Source organism: Vombatus ursinus, unplaced genomic scaffold (genome assembly GCF_900497805.2).
Source record: "Vombatus ursinus unplaced genomic scaffold, bare-nosed wombat genome assembly UNPS02009205.1, whole genome shotgun sequence".
In the NCBI taxonomy this organism is placed as follows: domain Eukaryota; kingdom Metazoa; phylum Chordata; class Mammalia; order Diprotodontia; family Vombatidae; genus Vombatus; species Vombatus ursinus.
Window position 1 is genome coordinate 678,468 of NW_020948983.1, and position 23,750 is coordinate 702,217.

General features: G+C 36.1%; 1 protein-coding gene and 1 non-coding gene across 2 annotated transcripts in view; both read left to right on the plus strand.

The window, feature by feature from the left end:
* Positions 1 to 23,750, plus strand: part of EIF3A (eukaryotic translation initiation factor 3 subunit A) — a 42,510-nt gene that overhangs the window by 1,859 nt on the left and 16,901 nt on the right. The window contains exons 2-9 of the mRNA XM_027851542.1: positions 9,570 to 9,760; positions 9,970 to 10,106; positions 12,272 to 12,435; positions 14,212 to 14,411; positions 14,724 to 14,932; positions 17,714 to 17,885; positions 23,022 to 23,126; positions 23,584 to 23,682. Coding sequence (XP_027707343.1) covers positions 9,570 to 9,760; positions 9,970 to 10,106; positions 12,272 to 12,435; positions 14,212 to 14,411; positions 14,724 to 14,932; positions 17,714 to 17,885; positions 23,022 to 23,126; positions 23,584 to 23,682 — 1,277 coding nt within the window. The remainder of the gene's footprint in view (positions 1 to 9,569; positions 9,761 to 9,969; positions 10,107 to 12,271; positions 12,436 to 14,211; positions 14,412 to 14,723; positions 14,933 to 17,713; positions 17,886 to 23,021; positions 23,127 to 23,583; positions 23,683 to 23,750) is intronic.
* Positions 18,873 to 19,002, plus strand: LOC114035859. Its single transcript, XR_003568275.1, has one exon. It is a non-coding gene; the product is annotated as a small nucleolar RNA SNORA19 (small nucleolar RNA).

A 23,750-nucleotide genomic window follows, 5' to 3' on the forward strand; every position in this document is an offset into this window, starting at 1 on the left:
GGGGGGCATTTAAAAACTAATCTTGTGGCTCCATTTGAAGAAATATGGAGTGGTGACAGGTTATCTGAGGCAGCTCTATGTGTATTAAGGATCATTGAATTATAGGAATAACTAAGCCTGTATTTTATTGCCAGCGAGCTTCCAAACTAAATTTTGATGGGAAAGTCAATTATAAAGTACTGTTCCTGCTGTGCCCTTGACATATTTTGATTAAGTGATGTGGACACCTTGTCAAATATAGACCAAAGTAGTGTCATTACTGTATGTACTTAGGAAACTCACGTTGCACAGTTAGACCGTAAAGTAATTTATTGAATATGTCCTGAAGTTTCATTTAAATGAATTAATTTGCATAATGAAGTATTAACTTTTTTCAACATTTTGATCCCTGAGTTAACAATCCATTGACAGTATCTTAATGTTTTCTAAAATTTCCAATGTTCATCTCTGCTTTATTTTGAATTTGGAATGTTTATTATAACATTGTAAATCTAGAATCAGTTAATCTAACAAAAATCGTTAACACACTTGTAAATGCACCTTTTTTGATCATCTCTTCAGTGTAAAGCACCAAACCAAAGTTTTTTCATGCACTTGTAAAAAGCCTTTTAAATTATGTTCTACAGCAGTGACTTTAAAAAAATTAAGTGGTTGTGGCAAACCCACAACTTGAGCAACACTGTAACTCAGTCTGATCCAGAAAAGAGCCTGTAAAAATGACACTTAAGCCCAGACTTAAACCTAAAGAAGTTAGATACATAGTTTCAATGCTCTGATGACTGCGTTGTTTCAATAGAGAGTATAATAGTCAGCCATTATCCTAATAAGGGTAGTTGAAAATGTATATTAAAATATTTTAATTAAAATAGATTTAAGGGCATATATAACATAATTTTAAAATGTACATGTTTGTAGAGTCCAGTGTTTTTCAGACATCTTGTCATTAATTTGACTTACAAGATTGTGGAGTATTTTGTTGCTGTTGAATGCCTCACTCATGATATCCTGCCTTGTACTATTTGGGCTTCTAGCCTTAACTCCATTATTTACAGACTTTAGGCAAATCATTTAACGTCTTGGACCACAGTTTCCTCTTCTCTGAAATGAAGAAATTGGACTAGATGACTTCTCATGTCCCATCCAGTTGTAAAATTTGTCTTTTTTTCTCGTCCCAATTAGATTGCAGTCTTTTTGAGGGCAAGTACTGTGCCTTCCTTATCTTATATTCCTTGAAGTACTACCTAGCACTTAATACATTTACTTGTGTTGAATTAACCCAAATGACAATTGGTATTTTGTAGTCTTTCCTTGCCTAATCAGGATACTTGTTTTTGGAAGCTTAGGGGGAACAAAATCACCTGCCTTAATTAAAGTCATGCAATTGTTATTATAATTGTTTAAAGTCTAAATTAAGGAAATTTTCTTTTTCAATTTAACAATAGCAAACATTTCTGTAACTTAACAATAATGAAAGTCTTCATAAATTGATTAAAATTGAATTCTTTTTCAGGCTGATTTATTGGATGCTTTAATTGGTCAGTCACTTAAAGAAAACATCTTGACAAGATAAATTTCTTGTCTTTGCTCTTATCTTATTACTAATCTTTCTGTTGCCCTATTTACCTGGAAATTTTGGTTCCATTAAAAAGGGTGCTTTTTAAGAGAGCTTGACTTGCTTTATTGCTCTTTGAATTTAAAAGTGTGGCGAGAGATATGAAAGTTGAAAAAACTGAAGCAATAATATGTTTGTGTGTTTTCTGAGCAAGATTTCTTGAGAGGGTTAAAAAAACAGATTCTCATGGGACAACCTCTTGAGTTGATTCAGGTTTTCCCAATTAAGTCTGAGCCTTAATTTTAAAAAAGAAACCAGGTTTCTGTTTTCTTTTGAAAGGAAATTATCCTTTTGAAAAATGAATTATCTGGGATATGTGTGTATATACATTTGTATGAATAATGTTTAACAAATCTTAGTTCATTGAATATTAAAGGTTACTATATTAAATTTATGCATGACAGTCTTTAGTTTTAGGTGACTTCTGTGAAACTGTTATTAGATAATGGGACTAATATAAGTGACATTCATAGTCCTCACTTTGATCTCTTTGTGGTTAAAATTACAAGTAAAATGATGTTTTGCAAATATTGCTCATGATAGACTGGGAGATGATTTTTGTCTAAGGTCCCTTTCAGCTGTAGTAGTCTTTTAGTTATGAATATAGTTGAATTTAATGGATACCAGTTACATTAAGGAAATAAACCATTTAACTCAAGGGTAGTGATAGACATGGCAGTGTAACTGGGCTGTTGTTAATGGGACTTAAATGAGTGCTGTATTGAGAAAAACTATAGTTCTTCTGTGTTCAGATAAAAGGCTACTATATAAAGTATCAAATTGGTTCAGTGTTTTGTTTTGTTTTTTGTTTTTGTCTAAGTGATTTGGATTTAGTTGAGAGTTTGGAATGGGAGAAATTTTGCATGAGCTATTGAAAATGTTTAAATGAGAATCTTCTAAATTAAAAGTAGTCCATTTTCCTTATAATGACAGAATATTTTTTGGATGTGTTTAGTTCTCTGAAATGTTGAAGGAGAAAGGTATGCCACTGTTGATGCAGTATTATAGGTTGTCACCTTGTGAAACCAAGATTTGATTGTCTTCCTGTATAGTGTTACATGAAATGCTGGGGGAAAAAGAACACAATTCTCTCCACTTCATTAGAACTTCTTACTGTCTAGGCTCTTGTGATTTCAGTTTGTCCCTAAGATGGAGTTCTGTGCTTTCATAGTTTTCCAGAAGAAAGAATTAGACATGAAGAATAAAGGAATTTGGGGAAAGAAGTAAAGTAAAAAGAAGATGTTAGAGAAGAGTGGAACAAAAGTCATGTTGAGCAGATAAATTTTTAGTTTCCCAGGGCACAAGGACCTGCCATATACTTTTAGAGGTGGTATAGTGGAATGAACCTTGATTTTGTAATCAGGAGACCTCAGTTCAAATCCTGGTTCTGACATTTGTTAACCATGTAATTCTGGGCAAAATCATTTATTGTATCTAAGTTTCTCATCACTAAACAAGTATGAAGTGTCCACTATGTGCCAGGCACCTTGTTAGGCAGTGGGAATACAAGTACAAAGAATGAAACAATTTTGCCTACAGTGAATTTATATCCTGTTGGGGGAGACAAGTACGTAAAAGGCAACTCATAACTATAAAGTTAATCATGATATATGTAGAATAGTTAAATACAAGGCAATTCAGAAGGTAGGGTACCAGCAGTTATGGTGGGGGTGGGAGTGAATCAGGAAAGACTTTCATGCAGAAAGTAGTGCTTGAGCTGCATCATGAAGGAAAAGAGGGACTCTTTAGGAAGAGGTAAGGAGGTTGTGAATTTTAGCCAGTGAAGAAAGCTGGGCAGAGTGTTATATGTGAAGGAGACCTGGCCAGTTTGTTTTTCAAAGTGCAAGAGGAGGAATAATGTCCAAGGAGAACTGAAAGATAAGTTGGGAACAGGCTGTATGGAACTTTAAAAGCTTAAAGAGAGGGGTTTATATTTGATCCTAGCAGCAATAGGAAGCCATTAGTGACATGGTCCAATCTCTCTTTTGATGGAAATTATTTTGGCTGCAATGTGTAGGTTGGCCTAGAGGGGGAAGAGATGAAGCAGTGATACCAATGAAGAGGTTTTTGAAATGATCTAGGTGAGAGGTGATAAGGTCATTGAACTAAGGTGATAACTATTTTGATTTTGAAAGATGGTTTTGATTAATAAGACAGTATTGATTTATGATTTGTAAAGGTAGAAAAAACAGTATTTGACAGTTGACTGGATATGTGCGATGAACGAGAGTGAGGAGTTCAGGATAATGATTAGATTACAAACCTGAGAGACAGGAAGGATGGTGGTGCTTTCAACAGAAATAGGGAAGTTTGGAAGAGTGTAGTGTATAGTGAAAGATCATTAATTTAGTTACAGACAGGTTGAATTTCAGATTGGGACATCAGGCAAGTTGTTGACGAAGGACTGAAGCTCAGGAGAGAGACCGGAGCTGGATATAGAGAGGTGAGTCATCTTCGTAGACATATAGTTAAGCCCAAAGCCCAGGAGAGTTGATGAGTTTGCCAAGAGAGAGTAGAGGGAGAAGAGGGCCTAGGATAGAACCTTGGGAATACCTGAAATTAGGGGGCATAATATCATGGGTGATGAGCAGCCAACAAAGGAGACTGAAAAAGAGAGGAAGGAGCCAAACCAGGAGAAAGTAGAGTAGGAGAAAACTCAGCAAGGAGCATCTAGAAGAGGGTGAGCAAGTTTCAAATAGAGCAGGTTTTGAGATGAGGGCTTTAAAGACCATCAGATTGACAGTTAAGAGATTATTGGACACTTGAGCAGGGGGCAGGTCATGGAGGACTTTGAATGACAAACAGGATTTTATATTTGATCCTGGAGTTGATGGGCAGTTTATTGGAAATCCTGGAGTTTATTGAATTAAGTGTATGAAATGGTCAGACCTTCACTTTGTGCTTTAGGACTATCAATTTGACAGCCACACTTAGTCACACATTACCTGTAAGTATTCTATTTCACTATTTAGAAATTGACATTCCCCTATCTGACTGTAACCTTTCTCTCCCCTGTGCTGTACCTTTCCTCCATCATCTTTGCTGTGAGATCACCAGTTCTACTCCTTGGTACTTTCCCAAGCCATTATCCTTAAGGCTCTGACTTTCTTCCCTTTCTAACCATTTAGCCATTGCAATTTTATATTTAAAATCTTTTCACTTCCTTGTCTTATTGCTACTTTTCTCTTGCCGAATGCCAGCTTTGGATTAGCTCTGCCATCCACCTCTATGCCTCACTAGGCACTGAATGAAGTTGGAGGACATCTAACAAAGATTTTGACTAAGTACATTACGTTCATGTTATCCAATCTCAACCACACTCTCACTGGAGCAAGGCAGTCAGTCCCCTTTTATTCATTCCTAACTGATTTTCTGTCTCGTTCCCTACAGAAGCTATTCCAAACCTTTTCTTCAAGCCCACTATCCCCTACTTCTCTCTTCTTTAAGTTGAGAAACTTTCATCTTTACTGAAAAAAAATTGAGGCCATGCAATGTGAGCTCCTTCTTCTCCATTCTCTTAAATTCAAAACCTCTTTACATTTTTTCTCATTCTCTCCTTTTCTCCAGAATGACATAGGTAATCCTTCTTTTCACCCCCCCCACACTGCTCTGTGAAATTGATCCCATCTCTCCTCCCATCTTCTCCACACATTACATCTTTGATCATCCCCTTTGACAAATCTTCAACCTCTCCCTATCCACTGATTCTTTCCTTGCTGTTTTTAAACATGTTCCAAGTATCCCCTATCCGTTTCTTTTTTTAATTTCTATTTATTTATTTATTTATTTATTTTTGTGTTTCACATTTGATTTAATCTGTGAACTCTTACCAGAGATCTCTCTCCCGACATAAGTTACTAATAATATTAACAGCACAGTCAGTTCCCTTGGAAAACTAGCAGACTACATCTTGTTAACCCCAGCAAGAGTCTTTCTGTGCACGCCGATCTCCTTTCCCTCAATAGACATGCACCATGCCATAGAGGAACGTCCAGAAGAGGATGAGGTGAAGAGCCCCCCAACAAGGCCCCCAGTAAAGAGTGGTCACCTAGATTTGAAATACTTGTTCCATTGTCTTCAGGCTTTGAGGGCTAGGAGCAGAGAGAGGAGGGTGGATGCTAGGAAATAAAAGATGAAGCTGTAGAAGCTGGTCAGGCCCAGGATCCCTGCTGTTGCCCCGGAGAGGGTGGACACGGATGTCCTACAGTAGTCCAGAACGGTGGAGTTCCCGTGGATGGCAGCCTTGCTAATGAAGGGGGTCCATCATGCTTGGTGGCTGTGGCGGTCCCTGATGCTCCTCTGGGTGGCACTGGTTTGGGTGGCAGCAGTGACTGCGTTGTTCCCTCAGGTGAGTGGAGATGATGGTGACTGCACGGGTGCCATCTTGGCTCTGAGGCTGCAGGGAAACTATCCTCTATCCTTTTTAAAAAACCTTCACTAGACCATTTCATCCCTTCAGATTTGTCTTACATCTCTTTTACGGTCAGTCAGCTCAGCATTTAACCTCTCTCAGACTTATCTGTAAAATGGGGAGAATTACTACCTCCTTCACAGAACTGTGATGAACAAATGCAATAATATGTGTAAACAACTGTGAACTTTTTAAAAATTTTTTAAAATTAATGTATTTTTAGTTTTCAAAATTCATTTCCATAAACTTTTGAGTTTTAAATTTTCTCCCCCTCCCTCTCCTCTCTCGCAAGACAGCATGTAATCTGATACAGGCTCTACTTATGCATTCATATTAAACATATTTTTATATTAGTCATGATGTAAAGAAGAATTAGAACTAATGAGATGAACCATGAGAAAGAAGAAACAGAACAGCAAAAGAAAAGGAGAGCAAATAATATGTTTCTATTTTCATTCAGACTCCAAAGTTCTTTCTCTGGATGTGGATAGCATTATCTATCATGAGACTTTTGGAGTTGTCTTAGATCCTTGCATTGCTAAGTCTATCAAAGTCAGTCATCATACAGCGTGGCTGTTAAATGTATACAATGTTCTCCTGGTTCTGCTCATTTCACTGGGCATCAGTTCATATAAGTCCAGGTTTTTCTGAAGTCCACTTGCTCATCATTTCTTTTTTTTTCTTTTAGATTTTTCTTTTTTTTTAGGCAGTTGGGGTTAAGTGACTTGCCCAGGGTCACACAGCTAGTAAGTGTCAAGTGTTTGGTCTGAGGCCGGATTTGAACTCAGGTACTACTGACTTCAGGTCCGGCACTCTATCCGCTCATCATTTCTTATAGCACGATAGTGCTCCATTACATTCATATACCACTATTTGTTCAGCCATTCCCCAGTTGATGGACATCCCTTCAATTTCCAGTTCTTTGCCACCACAAAAAGAGCTGCTATAAATATTTTTGTACATGTAGGTCCTTTTCCCATTTTTATGATTTCTTTGGGATACAGCCTTAGAAGTGGTATTGCTGGGTCAAAGGGTATGCACAGTTTTGTAGCTCTTTGGCATAGGGAACTGTAAACTTTAAAGCACTGTATAATTGCTAGCTCTCATTATCCTCTTCTCTTTTTAAGCCAAGTACTTTGAAAAAAGTTATCACCTTCTTTCACTACCACTCATTCCTCTTTTGAGTTCACTCAATCCATATCTCCCACCCAGTCAAAATCTGGTAGTTGTTGTGTGACTTGCAGGGGCACTGTCCTTTCTTTAATGAGATTGGTGCCTGGCTCATAGTCTTTGTTTTCTTATCAACTTTTTCCCTCATATGTATTGATGCACCTCAGAGATCTTAACGTAACCTCTCAGTTCTTCAACTTTTCTGTGATCTGCCTCCTCCAGCCCATGTCACCTAAATACAGAAATGGTCATACCCTTGCCATCACTCACAAATGTACTACTTCCATGTTTATGAACTCTGAAATTTCCTTATCTGATCACAATCTATTGACATTTTACCTCACACTGTCCTGCAACCACTAATCCTGTTCTTTGTCCTTACAATGACCTTAAGTCCCTTGACCCTTTTAGTTGTTTTCCAAGTGATCACCTATGGATTGATTATATTTACCTCTCTTTCCTCTCTTGATCCTTGGGTGAACCAGAGATATAGGATGGTAGCAAGAATGGATGGAGCAACTGAGGGTTTTTTGAGGGGGTAAGGGAGATATGGGCATGTGTGTAGGCAATAGGGAAGCAACCAGAAGATAGGGAGAAATTGAAGATAAATGAGAGAATGAGTAAGATAGAGGATGCAGTCAGAGAAGATGAGATGGAAAAGAGAAAATTGTGCTTGTAGAGGGGGTTGCTTTAGCTATCATTGCTGAAAACAAGACAAATGTTCCATCCATACCATTTCAAAGGTGCTCACTTTTGAGACATACTTGATAAAGTTAGGGTTAAATTACATAGCAGCTTGGCTGCTATGACTTTGGAGTAAGTTTATTCTTCAGTTCAGCAATTTATTGAATACCCAACAGCCAGTTCAACTTTTCACTGTCCACTTCTCTTGAGTCCCTTTGTCCCCTTATCCTATCACCCATTTCAGCCTGCTAAGCTTATTCATGCTGCCAAATGAAGGTGGAGAAAATCATAAAACTGGACAGATTGAATCCACTACAAATTTGTTACATAATCTCAACCAGACTCTTAACTGTAGCAAGGCAGTCCTTTTATTATACTTTTATTATACTAATTCATTACCCCATTCACTAGTTGCTTTTTCCAATCCTTTTCCTGTCTCAAAATTCCCATGACTCCCCTCTTCTCATCCTCTTAGCTAGGAACTTTGCCTCATATTTCACTGAAAAAATTGAGGTCATTTGTTGAGGGCCCCCTCTTTTCCACTATTCTTTTGACATCAGCTATATGCTTTCTGCCATTACCTCTGCCTTTACTTTTTAAAATTTTTATTTCATTTTTTAAAAAAATATTTATTTTTAGTATTCAGCATTTACTTTGGTAAGATTTTGAGTTCCAAATTATCTCTCCCTTACTCCTCTCCATTCCCCCTCATCCTAAGACACTGTGCAGTCTGTTGTAGTCTGCCTTTACTTTTGTCTCCTACTGTTTCAAAACTTAGGAGTTTTTGATAATGAAATTTTTATGATAAAATTAGGAAGAGATGTTATATATTATTACCCTTGATAAAACCATAAATAATTGGGGGTGGAGTGGAAGACTAAAATCCAGGCTTCCTAACACCTAAATACAAGTCTTATTCTCCTACTGTGCTGCCTTTTACGTTTTTATGAGCAAGCCAAGTTATACACTTAGTTTAAATTAATTTTTTTCAGTGAGGGGAAAAGGATGGGATAATACCCACTTTTCCCTGATTTTAAAATTTACAGGAGGTTTTTGTCTTCTAAGGGTTTTTTTTTTATTTTTAAGATTGATTATACATAGCGGCTTGATCTTTGTCCTAAATTCATAATTATATGTCTGAACTATTTGAATATTTAAATAATATCTGATATTTACATAGCATTTTAATTTTTGTAATATGCTTTTAAATACATGATCTCACTTGAACCTCACAGTGTTGCAGAGTTTACTATCCCCATTTTCCATTAGAGGAAATTGACTAAATGGTTACTTACCCCTGGTTACCTAGGTAGTAATGAGGTCCAGGATTTGCAGCTAATTCTTTCTTGATGCCTGGACCAGCTTTCTTATTTACTATAATCTGCCACTTAAAAGTCACTTTCTGCCTGGCAACAAGTTTAGAAGTGGTTTTTAAAAATGAATGCTTAGACTCCTTGCAGAGGAAGATGGGAGTGGGTACAGGTATGGATGGTTGTATATACTGTCAGACTCATTCATTGTCACCCTGTTTGACTTCCTGACAACGGAGGATTCATGGGGGGTGGGAGCTCTGAATGTGTGGTGATATCTAAAAATAACTGATGGAAAAATAAAAAGAATCAATTTTTTTAAAATAAACTTTGGAATTTGGTGTTTATGTAACTAATTCTGATCCTCTGAATTAACTTTCAGAGTTTCTTGAAGTTGGCAAGAAGCAGCCTGCCCTTGATGTTCTTTATGATGTTATGAAAAGCAAAAAACATCGGACATGGCAAAAAATACACGAGCCTATTATGCTGAAATACCTGGAACTGTGTGTGGACCTCCGCAAGAGCCACCTGGCTAAGGAAGGATTATATCAGTATAAAAATATTTGTCAGCAGGTAAGACTTGTGAAAGGCAGGTACTTTTTACTACTCAATTCATAAGACTTATATGCTTTTAATGATTTGCGGGGGCTTTCTTTTTCTTAAAATTTACAGTTGCTGTCACTCAAACCTGTGCTTTATATTTTTTAGAATTTGCATTTCAGAAGTGTCATGGGTTTTTGAATGAAACTAATTTCATATGTTCTGGCTATGCATACCTGTAGGTGAACATCAAATCCTTAGAGGATGTAGTTAGGGCTTACTTGAAGCTGGCTGAAGAAAAAACTGAAGCTGCTAAGGAAGAATCGCAGCAAATGGTCTTAGATATAGAAGATTTGGATAATATTCAGACTCCTGAGAGGTGAGTGCAATTAACTAATATTAAATCAGGTGACAACCACTAGCCATCCTTCCCCGCCTTGTCCCCCATTTGCACAGTACACATTTAACAGAGGCAAAGTTTGTTTATGAAGTTTTGTTCAAAACAAAACAAAACCTTTGTACATAGTGCTCCAGTATCTGAGAGTATTGAAGACTTTGAACATTACAAATGTAAAATAAGCCTTTGTAGATAAGACTAGTGCTGCTTGTGCCATTTTAGCTACCCTTGCCTCTTATTACTCTGTCATTAGGCTAGGAAAAAAATCTGGCCAGCATAAAAACTGTTTGTCACATAATCAGTGTCATTTTTTGATATGTACATTTGTGTAAATTAAGTGTCTACATTTATATACAATTCTCCCCATCTCCCAATTTCAAACTTTCTGAAAAAGGAAGATTGAAGTCTTCTCACTGCACCCAAAATGTGATTAATAGATCCATTTCAAGGGAATTTGCTAGTAGAAAGCTCTTGTGATATATCTGTAGGCTTTGATGAAGACAAAGAAGGGACGCTTATCAATTTGCACGTTACTTATCAGAGTTGATATGGGTGATAAAATCCAACAAAGATCACAACAGGCTAGGATGTTGGGCTAGAGCTAATAAGAAAAAAATTTAATATGGGCATATGTAAAGATATGGGTTAAAAAAAAAACTGGCACAAATGTAGGTTGTTTTTTTTTTTTTTAAGGCAATTGGGGTTCAGGGACTTGCCCAGGGTCACACAGCTAGTAAGTGTCAAGTGTTTGGTCTGAGGCTGGATTTGAACTCAGGTCCTCCTGACTTCAAGGCCAGTGCTTTATCCACTGAGCCACCTAGCTGCCCCACAAATGTAGGATTGAGGAGAGATCTAAGGATGTCAGTTTATGTAACTGGGAAAAGATTTGGGGTTTTTTAAGTAGATTGAAAGGTCACTGTGAATTTAGTATGATATTGCAGTCAATAGTTAAGGGCCATCTCAGGCTGCATTGAAAGAGGTTTATTGTCAAAACAAGCAGGTGACAGTGCTGCCATATACTCCCCTAATCAGACTGTATCCAGAGTACAATTAGTGCTTCCGTATTTCAACTTTCCCCATTGCAGTTTTCATATGTCACGGATTGGCACAAGAAATTACATGGGAATGTTGGGAGTCTTGCAGAAGCTGCAGAGGACATGTGAAGGCCCGTAGATGACACAGAAAACATTTAGAAACTCAGAAATGCATAAAATATATGTTGGTACTTAAACTATATAAAGGAAAAAGAAAAAATTTAGACTTCTCTGGTACAAAGGGAGGGTTTTTTTTTGCAGGTTTTCTAGATCATAGGGCGTATGCCCCTGACAACCATGTTATGGAAGGGTTAACTGTATTGTGTTCTGTTCTGGGAGCCTCTTTTTAGAAACTGTATTGACAAACTGGATTGTGTTCTGAGAAAGGTAATTGGTATCTTGCCCATTTGAGGTTTGGTGAAAGAACTGTGTGGAGATATTTAGCCTAAGGGAGAAGTCTTAGGTGGATGTGATAGCGGTCTTTTAAATATTTGAACCTTTGTTGTTTAGAAAGGTAATAAAGCATCTTCTTTGCTCTAGGGGGCAGAATTAGGGAATTAGAAAGAAGCAGATTCTGGCCTTGATTGAAGGGGGAAATTCCTAATAATTAGAGCTGCCCTCAAAGGAAAAGGTTTCCTCAGGTTCCCAATTTCTAGAATTCTTCAAGTGGAGGTCAGGGATGTTGTAGAGGGGATTTCTTTTTAGGTCCAGGTTGAGGGTACCTTTGAGGTGCCTTCCAATTCTGAGATTCAATGATTCTAAACTATATTGTGACCAATATGATAAGATTTTAGTTACAGACATTTATTTCTCCCGTGAATAAAAAAATTACCATAGGAGACAAACACAAAGGTAATAAAAACTGAAAATACAATTTATTTCAGCTTTTAAGTGCATATGAGCTCATTTAATTTGTATTGCCAATGATTAGAAAATATTCTGATCTTTGTACTACTATATTGATTAAGATTAGGAATAAACATTTTTTAGAATTAACCGAAGCTTAGCTATCTATATTGATTTTATGCCATTTAATGGCAGTCATTGGTGATTTTAGTTCTTTCAGATAGTGATGTGAAAAATTGTTTACACTTTATTTTTTCCCACTCGTAGTGTTCTCCTAAGTGCTGTAAGTGGCGAAGATACTCAGGATCGTACTGACAGATTGCTTTTAACTCCCTGGGTTAAATTTCTGTGGGAATCATATCGACAGTGTTTGGACCTTCTTCGAAATAATTCTAGAGTAGAGCGTCTGTACCATGACATCGCCCAGCAAGGTAAAACAAAAACATAGAATCTGTATGAAGTGAGTTGAAGTTTTTATTTTAAATGTGTATTATATTATAGATTTTTTAAAATTTCAAATCATTAAACTCCTTGTCTTGAAAGTGGCCTAATTAGTTGCATTTATTTGCTGCTCTTTTAAGCCATAATGAAAAGTGACTGGATTAATTGAAGTATAAGGATTGGATTGAGCTGTGTTTAGCTGACTTTATGGCTGAAAATATTGTACATAAGAGCTAGGGTATTTAAGAAAGTTTTTGATAAATGTTGAGAAAATCATTAAAGTAATCCTACAAAGCTGCTAAAACATTTCATTTATCTAGCATGTTGAATTTTCTTGATAGCTGAATCTTAGCTCCTTAAGTGGCAGAATTTTATTTTAAACATTTTATAATGGAAATCCTTCTAAAAATACTACATACTTCTTAAATTGTACTAAATTCCACATAACCTTGCTGGGGTCATTGTAAGCATTATGTATGTACTGTGCAATGACAGTCTCCAACTTTGTGAGATGCCGTAGGGTTATTTGCTTATTGTCTCTTTTAATTGTTTATCAGTGTTTTATGTAGCTATAATACACTGCCTTTTACCCATGCTTGACTAGATGTCAAAAGGTGGCTCTAACTTTTCTACAGAATAAAGTGCATGGGATTTGGGCAGCTATTTTCCGCTCAGAAGCATTTCCCACCTTGGGCATTTGGGTTCACTAGAATGTGACTAGACTTGTTGTTTATTATGCACCTATATCATAATGTACTGCTTCTTCTGTCTATTAATAAGTATTTGTTAAAACTAAATTTTTTTTTTCCCCAAACTCAGACTGTTCTTCATAGTAAATGAACCTGTGTAAATCTTAATAAGTCTTACTTGGCACTTTATTGATAAAGAATTCCATTAAGTAATTGTTTTGCCTTGACTTAAGCATTCATGATAGCCTAATGCTTATTAATAAGCTTTGCTTGTGAGTGAGCTGCATAGGAAAACACATACATCCAAAATATGTATGTAGTTACTTATATAATTGTGAATTGTGTTTTTCAGTTTTTGACTTGTATGATAGGCTGTTAGAGCTAAGCTGTAACTTTGGCTCAAACCACACTGAACCATGTATTTTTCCTTAAGATTATTGATACTATCCTCCATTTAGATGAGAAGTACTATTATTTTACTTGCTTACATTAATTTTGGCCTTTATACTAAATTTTTGTGTTTTTTAAAGGTACTTGATAGAATAAATTATAATTTTAAAAACCTTGGCACTGTCATATTACTATGTATTTAAATAACTTTGGAATTAAAATACCTTAAAAAGGGACAAGAAATTCATATTTTCATGTGCTCAATTAAATACTAGTAGAAGTTCCCAAACGTGTAGTTAGTTTTTATAAAAATGAAATTACAATGTTTGATATTGGTTATTCTCTGTGATAATTAGTTATTCTCTGTTATTGAATTATATAGCCTATTGAGTATAGAACACTTTATTTTTTATTTTTCATAGACTTCAAAACTAGGAAGCTTAACAGTTTACCTTTAATTATGGATATCTCTAGAGAAGTCTTGTTTTGGAATTTGATTAATCAAGGTGTTCTAGAGGTTTGGGACACATCAAAGCAAGATGATGATGATGGCTTTGGTGCCAAGACAGTTATGATAACTTGATATGTATCTTAGATAAAATTAAGCATCCTCATGTTGATAAAACTCATCCTGCAAAACTTTTTGATTTGGGGAAATAGTAATAAATTAAAAAATTTTATCCATAGCTTTCAAATTCTGCCTCCAATATACTCGTAAGGCTGAGTTCCGTAAGCTGTGTGACAATTTAAGGATGCACTTGTCACAGATCCAACGCCACCACAACCAAAGTACAGCAATCAATCTTAATAATCCTGAGAGCCAATCTATGCATCTGGAAACAAGGCTTGTACAATTGGACAGTGCTATTAGTATGGAACTGTGGCAGGTATGCTTTTGATTAAGCAGTCTTCATCATAATAACTGAACCTGTATAGATCTTATTTTGTTAATGTGTAATGAGTAACTCTTACTGGGCACTTTATTGTTGATGTATTCCATTTGACTTAAGCATACATGATGTACATCATATACAGGGAATTCTAATGCTTACTAGCTTTGCATGTGAGTGAGCCCATATGAAAACATGTAATACATCTCAAATGTATAACTTGTTGCTTATATAATTGTATTTTTCAGTTATTGAGTTGTGTGTTGTGTTTTATCCTTGTTGAATTTGAGGTTTTTCTTGATTTTTCAGGAAGCATTCAAAGCAGTAGAAGATATTCATGGTTTATTTTCATTATCTAAAAAGCCACCTAAACCTCAATTGATGGCAAATTACTATAACAAAGTTTCAACTGTGTTCTGGAAATCTGGGAATGCTCTTTTTCATGCATCTACCCTCCACCGACTTTACCATCTGTCTAGAGAAATGAGAAAGAATCTTACCCAAGAAGAGATGCAGAGGTAAAGTGAGATTTTAATTTCCCTCTTAATTTGTTTAGATTTTCATGTTTTAGGATTAAGAGAACGCATTATGCATGATGAACTGAGTCCTAATTAAGCATAAACACAGAGCTTTTCATCTGAGTGTTTTTACCTTTCACAGAATGTTCTTTAAATTATTTTGAATTTGACAAGATAAGAGAAACTTAATAATTTCTTTAGAAAGGAGAAGTGCTCTTACAACTGAACCCTGGGTTCTCTACCAGAGATTTTTCTGATTCTCTCTGAGGGTAGTGGTCTGTTTCTACTGCTTTCACTACCATATATAGTTTCTAAGGGATTAGTTTAGGGCTGAGTGGCCTAGTCATTTCCCATATAAATCAACTGAGACAAAGGTTGAGTTTTTTTAAAGTATCTTTATTAGGGACCTGAAAGCAAAGTGAAATCAAATGATTAAATTTATAATAGACAAGTCTGTAAAGCAAAGGCAAGCCCATTCTATCCCCCCCCTTTTTTTTCCGAGACAATCGGTGACCTGTCCGGGGTTACACAACTAGTAAGTGTTAAGTGTCTGAGGCTGGATTTGAACTCAGGTCTTCCTGACTCCAGAGCTGGTGCTCTATCCATTGCGCCACCTACCTTCCCCCACCCATTCTATTTCTTGTTCGACTTTGTCTATAAAGAATTCTGATGGTGAGCCTTAATGTTATATATCCTAGATTTTGCCCAATCTTTTAGCTTCTATAATGTGTATCCTGTTCTCTCCTTCCCAGATTTGCCAAGGCTGAATCCCTACATGTTAAGATTAGGTATACTTTTAGTTGAAGGTGGATTTCACCTGTTCTAGACTCTAGTCTTCCTTCCAGGCTTGAAATAGATAGTTCTCGCATTGTGTAAGTGGATTGTTCTGTAGACCTCTATGTAAAGAGATTTTTACGTAATACAAATTTGCCCATGGACTTGGGGAAGGGAGGGAGACAGGAAAGAGTATGTGTGCCCATGGAGGGAGGGGGCTGGCACACAGTTCAGGGACACATGGGAGCCAGGGACAGAATCAAGAGTATGGGGCCAGAGGGAGTTTGGGCCAACCACATGGGAACCTGACTGGAATTTAGAGGAAGAGCTTGCTGGGGGTAGATACATAGGAGCCAGGCACCAACACAAACAGGAAAGGACAGGGGACAAATGGAAGACAGACAGATGGGCCCAACATGGGGGCAGGTGGGTGGAGTGGGGCTAAAGTTTCTTCCCTCAGCACCAGAGGTCTCGAGCCAAGCTGGTGATATAGAGGTAGCAGCAGTCTCATCATTCTTTTGCTTTCACTTGGATGGGGGGTGTGTGTGTGGTTTTTTTTTTCTTTTCCACTGTCTCAAAACTTGTATCTGCTGGTTATGCATTTTTCCTATAGGGTTCCCAAACAGGAAGTAGTTGTCTATAATTTTACTTTAGTTTTCTAATATTCTATACATTTTTAAACATAACACCTGGTTCCCACCAATACTAAATGAGGGACCATTTTGTCAGACTGAACCATGGAGGATTTACTGTTGTGTAAAGGAATAGAGATTTGAGTTGATTGCACATGAAGTTTTTATTGATTGTGTTTCCAAAATTAAATTTAATCATACAAACTAGTATGGAGTAGTCTATTTTAAGTAAAGAGGAATCTGAGTAAATTGTTGCTATGGGCCACAGATCACCTTTATATTTAGTACTGAGAAACTAAAAATGTCAACGGGAGGTAGATGAAGAGACTACCCTTGAGATTTGTTCTGTGAAGTCTGGATTCAGTTAAAGGGCTGTACTTAAGGACCTAGTGGGCCACACATGGCCTCAAGGCTGAAGGTTCTCCACCATTGGACTAGATAATACTTTAGGAACTGATGCTCCTGTTTTGAGGCTCGGTCAATAATGTTGGTTACCATATCTTTTCCTTTGATTACTTTTTAAAATTAAATTTAAAGAAAATGTTAAAACCTACCCTTAGAAACTTAAACTAAATTCCATGCTTTAACTTGCCTCTGAGTTTTTCAGTTATTGGTTAGCATGATTTCCCCAGCATACTTCTTTGTATTAACTTTATTTCCAAATCTCTATTAGTAGCTTCTTTTATATTAGTTATAAAACACGGCCTTTGAAACATTTGTAATCCATCAATTGTATTAACACTCAGTTATGGATAATAAAACAATATAATGATGGCTAAAGTTATTGCTTGCTGTATTTAAAAAAAGTTTATCCTGAAATGAACATTTTCTCTTGGGAAAAATTCGTTGTATGATTCTTTTGTCTTTTATATATTGGCTCTAGCTATTAAGTGACTACAATGTTTTTTCTTGTGTTTGAACTAAGCATTAGTAACTGACAGTGGAATTAATTGATTAACCACATTGCCTTCCTTTTCTGTTATATGTCATGATGCATGAAGAATTCCCTTTGGATAATTACAAGCAGACTTAATAATACATTCCACATGTTTTTGTATGAGTTTACAATTCTTGATTATGTGATGTGCTAGCATCACAGATTTCTGATTTTTTATAGTAAGTGGTCTAAATTTCCGTTCTAAGTTCTTAGACAAAAATTTGAAGTTTGGTATTTCCTTTTTGTTAACTGCAGAAGAATCATTTACCAGAAAAGTATCTTTTCCCACATATGTTCACTGTATAGGGTGCAACTACTTTTAAATTTGTCATAATGAAAACATTGAATGCAACTTGAATAGACTGTCAGATTAGTAATAGGAATTGCTGCGTGAATATAGAGTTATAAAAGGTCCCTTTGTAACTTTGTTCTCAACAGAATGTCAACTAGAGTTCTTTTAGCCACACTCTCCATTCCTATTACTCCAGAGCGTACTGATATTGCTCGACTTCTGGATATGGATGGTATCATAGTCGAAAAGCAACGTCGCCTTGCAACACTGTTAGGTCTCCAGGCTCCACCAACACGCATTGTTCTTATTAATGATATGGTAGGTATAAATTTAAGCAGTTTGCACCCTGTAACTACCATCAGTTTTCTTTTTTATTTCAAAGGGTGAGTCCATTCAGAATCCTGCTAAAATTACAAAGGGGAAAATGATTCCTTTTGTTAACTAGAAAAATTTCAAAATGCTTTGGTATAATTATTTTAGGACAAAATCCTGTTTTAGTTTTGTGACTAGAGAAATTATATTGTAAGATTTAATATGTAATACTTCCTAATAGATTTTGGTATTTGAAAATGGCAAGGGAAGTGCACATATCTAACAAGGCTAAAGAGTTGTGTGAGGAATTTCTTCCAATATAATCATAATAGTGAATTTTAATCCTTGGTAACTAAATGTGGTATAAATAAGTATGATACTGTAGTTTTGAAATAGGAAACATCATTCTTTTTTGTAATAGATATAAGATATTTATGTAATGTAATTTAAGCCATCAGCAAGTAATTATCAAGTGCTTACTATGTGCCAGGCACTGAGATCACAAAGAAAGGCAAAATATATGGTCCTGGCCCTCAAAGAACTCACATTCTAATAAGGGAGACACAATGTGCATACTATATATACACACACACACACACACACACACACACACACATATATATATGTATGTATGTATGTATGTATGTATATGTAGGTATGTATATATACATGTATATATACATATATGTGTGTGTATATATATATACACACAGTGAAAATGGAATGTAATCATAGAGGGAAGACAGTAACAAGGTAATTGTGTTTGGGGAGAGAGGAATGGTATTGGGAAAAGACTTTCTGCAGAAGGTGAAATTGGAATTGAGTTTTAAAGTTAGAGGAAGAGGTGAGGAGGGAGAGCATTCTAACCGTGGAGAAACAGATGTAAAAAGAAGTCCAACATTGTCTGAATTTTATATTATGTTTTTAAGGTGATTCGAATGTTTTTTTGGTATACTTTGAAGTTGTCATTTTATTTTCCACAGGTATGCACTTGTGCACATTTCATTGACCTGCTGTCATTGTATTGTGAGCAGTGTTATTTCTGATGTGCTATATAATTTATAGAAGGTTAATTAGCAGCATAACTTGGAATAGTACTGCTGCCAGTCCCCTTCAAACACATAGTATTTTGAAGAAAAATGTAACCATAAACATTAGGTGCTTTAGAAGAAACTCTAAATTTGTTTTTTGTTATTATTTAACCTATATCTATTTTTAAAAAATGTTAATTTATTTTTATTTTTCGATGTTACTGCCATAAGATTTTGAGTTTTTTCTCCTCCCTCCTCTCACTCACCCCAAGACAGCCTGCAATCTGATATAGGCTCTACATATATATATATATCCATATTAAACATATAGAATGTCTGTTTTTAAAGTTTTGAGTTCCAATTCTGTCCCTCCCTCCCTGTACTTCCCCCTTGCCTAAGACAGTAAGCAATCTGATATAGGCTATACATGTGCAATCATGTAAAATTTATTTCCATATTATTCATTTTGTAGAAGAAAACTTGAACCAAAAAAGAAAAAAAGAAAAATAGTATGCTTTGGTCTATATTTATATCAGTTCCTTCTCCAGAGTTGGATAGCATTTTTCGTTATGAGTCCTTTGAAATTGTCTTGGATCGTTGTATTGCTGAGAATAGCTTGGTCATTTAGTTGATTGTCACACAATGTTGCTGTTACTGTGTACAGTGTTTTCTCTTGGTTCTGCTGCCTTTATTGTGCATCAGTTCATGTTAAATCTTTCTAGATTTTTCTGAAATCTGTTTGTCATTTCTTATAGCACAATAATTCATTACAATCATGTACTACAGCATGTTCAGCCATTCCCCAGTTGATGGGCATCCCCTTAATTTCTTAATTTCCAATTCTTAGCTGCCACAAAAAGAGTTGCTATAAATATTTCTTTAAACTATTCATTCATCCATTTATTTATTTATTTATTTTTTGATGAGGCAGTTGGGATTAAGTGACTTGCCTGGAGTCATACAGCTAGTAAGTGTTATGCATCTGAGGCTGGATTTGAACTTAGATCCTCCTGACTCCAGGGCCGGTGCTCTATCCACTGTGCCACCTAGCTGCCCCTAAGTATTTCTTTATAACCATCTTCTCTACTATCTTGATTTTGAAAGAATTCTGGTCATTTGTGAAGCTAAAGTAAAACCGATGGAACTTTATGGACATTGTCAACAAAAATGACAATAGTTAGTGGATCTTATGGAAATACTGACATTCTGGGTAGTCAAGGTTAGGCAGTTTAGTAGAAGAGGAAATGTGAAGTGAAAGTGAGCATTGTGAAAAGTCTTAGGGAAAAGAGGTGTCTAGGTAAGCATAATTATATAATTGGCTATAGGAGGGCACAAATCAGTCCTTGCTGGCAAAGTCTTCTTTTGAAATTCTGCTCTTGCTTATCTGAGAGAAATTATTAACACTCCAAACATTATTATCTCCTACTTAAGAAATAACCATTGTCTGGAACTAACATACTATAACTTGGGAATGACACTTTTCTAAGAAGCCATGTAGGCATGACATGAGGAAAGGAACAATGTAGGGAAGAAAATTGAGTTAGCAACTGATTGGACCAGAATCAGTGTTGGGAAATGTTGTTGTTTGTCCTTCATTCTCAAAGAGGACCTTGACATCAGGAAGATGGTGCCATGACTTGCAAGTGAATTGGATTTAAGTGAGAGGGAGGACTGTGCAAAGTCACCAGTCTCACTCTCTCCTCTGGATCCATCTTGGTCCAGTGGCAAGATACAGATCCAAATGACTGGAGTGGCCTCTGATGAAGTGGGAGATCTTGGCCTTTTTGTGCTTAGGTCTTTCAGAGATCTCACTTTGACTGAGGCAGTGTCCTTTCAGTGATTAAGGAAGACCCCCAGGGTCTCTGGCTAAAACAGAAACAATTATTATTTACGTTCACTCTGAGCCATCTGGGCCCAAACACTGACCACTAAGTGATGCTTAGGTTGGGACCTATTGTTGGCCAAGTAATGAGAACCAGAGTAAATTGGGTTTAAGGCATGGTCTTTAAGAAAGAAATCTAGCCAATAAACCCCAGGATATCTTGCTAGGTTTCAGCCATCAAAATTTATATTCCTTTTGGCAGAGTACCCAGAAGGTAAGAGCATGGTGCTCCATGTGGACAAAGGGAGAGGGGAAAAGGAAGGGAAGGAAAGAAAGGAAAGGTGGAAGGAAGGAAGGAGCTGAGTTGTCCAACTGAAACTGGCCAGTTGGGTCCCCAGTAGGGCAGCTGGGATTACTCACAGGTGGTTGTTCTTCATTCTCGAAGAGGACCATGATATCAGGATATCAGGAAGATAATGCCATGACTTGGAAGTGAATTGGAGGTGAATTTAAATTCACTTAAAGTGAATTTAAATGAGGGAGGGCTGTGCAGAGTCACCAGCCTTACTTTCTCCTCCACAGCCATCTGGGTCCAGTGGCTAGATACACATCTGGACGACTGGAGATGGCCCCCCTTGGGGAGTGACTTACCTTACAACATCCCTGAGAAGGATTCATACTGAGAGCCTGATAGGTACCTATCAAAGAAATTTTTTTCCTAGAGAACCATTTTCAAGAGCTTCATTGAGCATGGGTGGTAAACCTACCTTCCCACCTGCCCTCCAACATGATTTTATTCAGAAATTAAAGACTTTGTTTTTAGAGATCCAAAAAGAAACATTGACCTTTAACATGTGTCCCACTTTGAGCCTTAATCTCCCTGCCACTGCACCTGTTTTAATAAAGCAGTAGTGATTTTTTTCTTTCATCATGCTTTTTGTTTTTCTTCCTCTTTCCAAATTTATATGTTCATAACACCATCAGTTTGTTCCTTCATCACTTCAATTTTATATTAAAAAGCCTAACTTGTTCTTTTCACTTGCTTTACACAGAAAGTTTAGAAATATTAATTATAGCTTGTAGATGATTTAGTTTTATCAGGATACACTCAGTATAATTGAAGACTAGTACCTTTTATGTGCATTGTAATGCAAAAAGCACTGGGAAGAATAAGACTTGAACCTGATTCTTTCTTTGTTGTCACGGAGCTTAGGAGGAATCTAAGATTTATTAAATGATCATTATAGATAGATGCAATAATATGTCAGGAGAGATAGTACTTAATCGTGGGTTTGAGTTGTCTCTAGAACTTGTAGGGGACAGAGAAACAGAAAAGATATTTCAGGCAGAGGAAATGGTTTGAAGTTGGGGACCAATCAAGGCCTGTGTTGGACCATGTGTAGACTACTCTGACCTGTGGTATTTTGAAAAGCATTGGGTGGAAATAAATTAAGGAGAACATTGCTTAAGGAGTTTAGAATTCTGTATGTGGTGACAATTTTGAACAGGGAAGAGATATGTTTGGGTTTTTAGAAGAGTATTATAACTTGGCTGCTGTGTGCTTGGTTGATTTATTGGATGTTATTGGGCTAAGTATACAGTGACTCAGGGTGGGAGGAGCTGACTCAGGAAAGCTATTGTAGTGATAAAAGCTTAAGGTGAGGAAAGGAATTAGGTTAGCCTAGTGAATGCTGGAATTCATTAATAAATGAATAACTGACATAAAAGGGTGATAATACATTTTAGCAGAGCCACTAACACTTGTGACTTGGGCTAGTGTTCAAGAAGTGAATGTCAAGAAATATAAATTTATTTATAAAGGAAGACTAAAATTTTCCAAAGAAATTTTAAGTGGTAAAGAATTGTTTTTGGCTTGTCTGAAGTCTGTTTCTTTTTGCTTAGACCAGCTAAGTTAAGAATCAACAAGCAAATATAGGCCAGAAGATTATTATTACAAAATTAATTGTTTGAATTTTTCAGTTGTCTTAATTTGTAGTTAATTTAAATGATCATTAATAGAAAATTTATTTCTGTAAGAAAATCTCCAATTTTAAAATGGAAGTTAATGTTAAGATAACAAATTATGAGTATTGGCCTGTATAGTCAACTTCTCAGGATTACAGCTATTCTGTATAGTGAATTATAGTCATGGAGGTCTAAATCCTTTTTAGCTTTCCAGTCTGGTGAGTCTGGCTTTGATTTATAGCCAGTATAAAATCAATTACCTTTATGTATTACTAGTAAACTGTAAAATTTTATACATATTTTTTTTTTTGCTGTTTACTTTAGGTTAGATTCAACGTATTACAATATGTTGTTCCAGAAGTAAAAGATCTTTATAATTGGCTAGAGGTGGAATTCAACCCACTAAAGCTGTGTGATCGGGTTACAAAGGTAAGTGTTCCTGTTGTGGAAATTTTTAGTTACCTTATGGGTGTAAAGAAATAGCTGGCTTGAACCTGTTCTTTTCTGGAGTTTGGGCTAGAATTAACTTGTCTGGGCAGAATAGAAAATTCTTTCCAAGAAGTATATGCCATTTTAAAACGATGCGTTTCAATGAACTTTGTGCAAATTTCATGGGTTTTCTTGTCTTTTTTTTTTTTTTTAAGAGAAAAGATGCTTCTCATATGCTAAATAAATTTTGGAGGTAAATTAAAAACATAATTAATAGCCATTGTTTGTTCCTTCAGAAAAGAAGAGCAAATCGGTATTCTTGTCATGACTTTTATCTTTCATAAAACAAAAGGTTTCTGAAGTGTTTTCCATGGTTTTACTGTGGTTCAATAATTATTGTATTTTCTGTATCATTTAAGGATAATATAACTGAATTTTTTGCTTAATGTTTTTGTAGGTTCTAAATTGGGTGAGAGATCAAGCTGAAAAAGAACCTGAATTGCAACAGTATGTCCCACAATTGCAAAACAACACTATTCTCCGACTTCTGCAGCAGGTATAAATGCAAAATAAATATTTTATATCAGACCAAAAAGGTAAAAAATCCAATGTTACCTTGATATT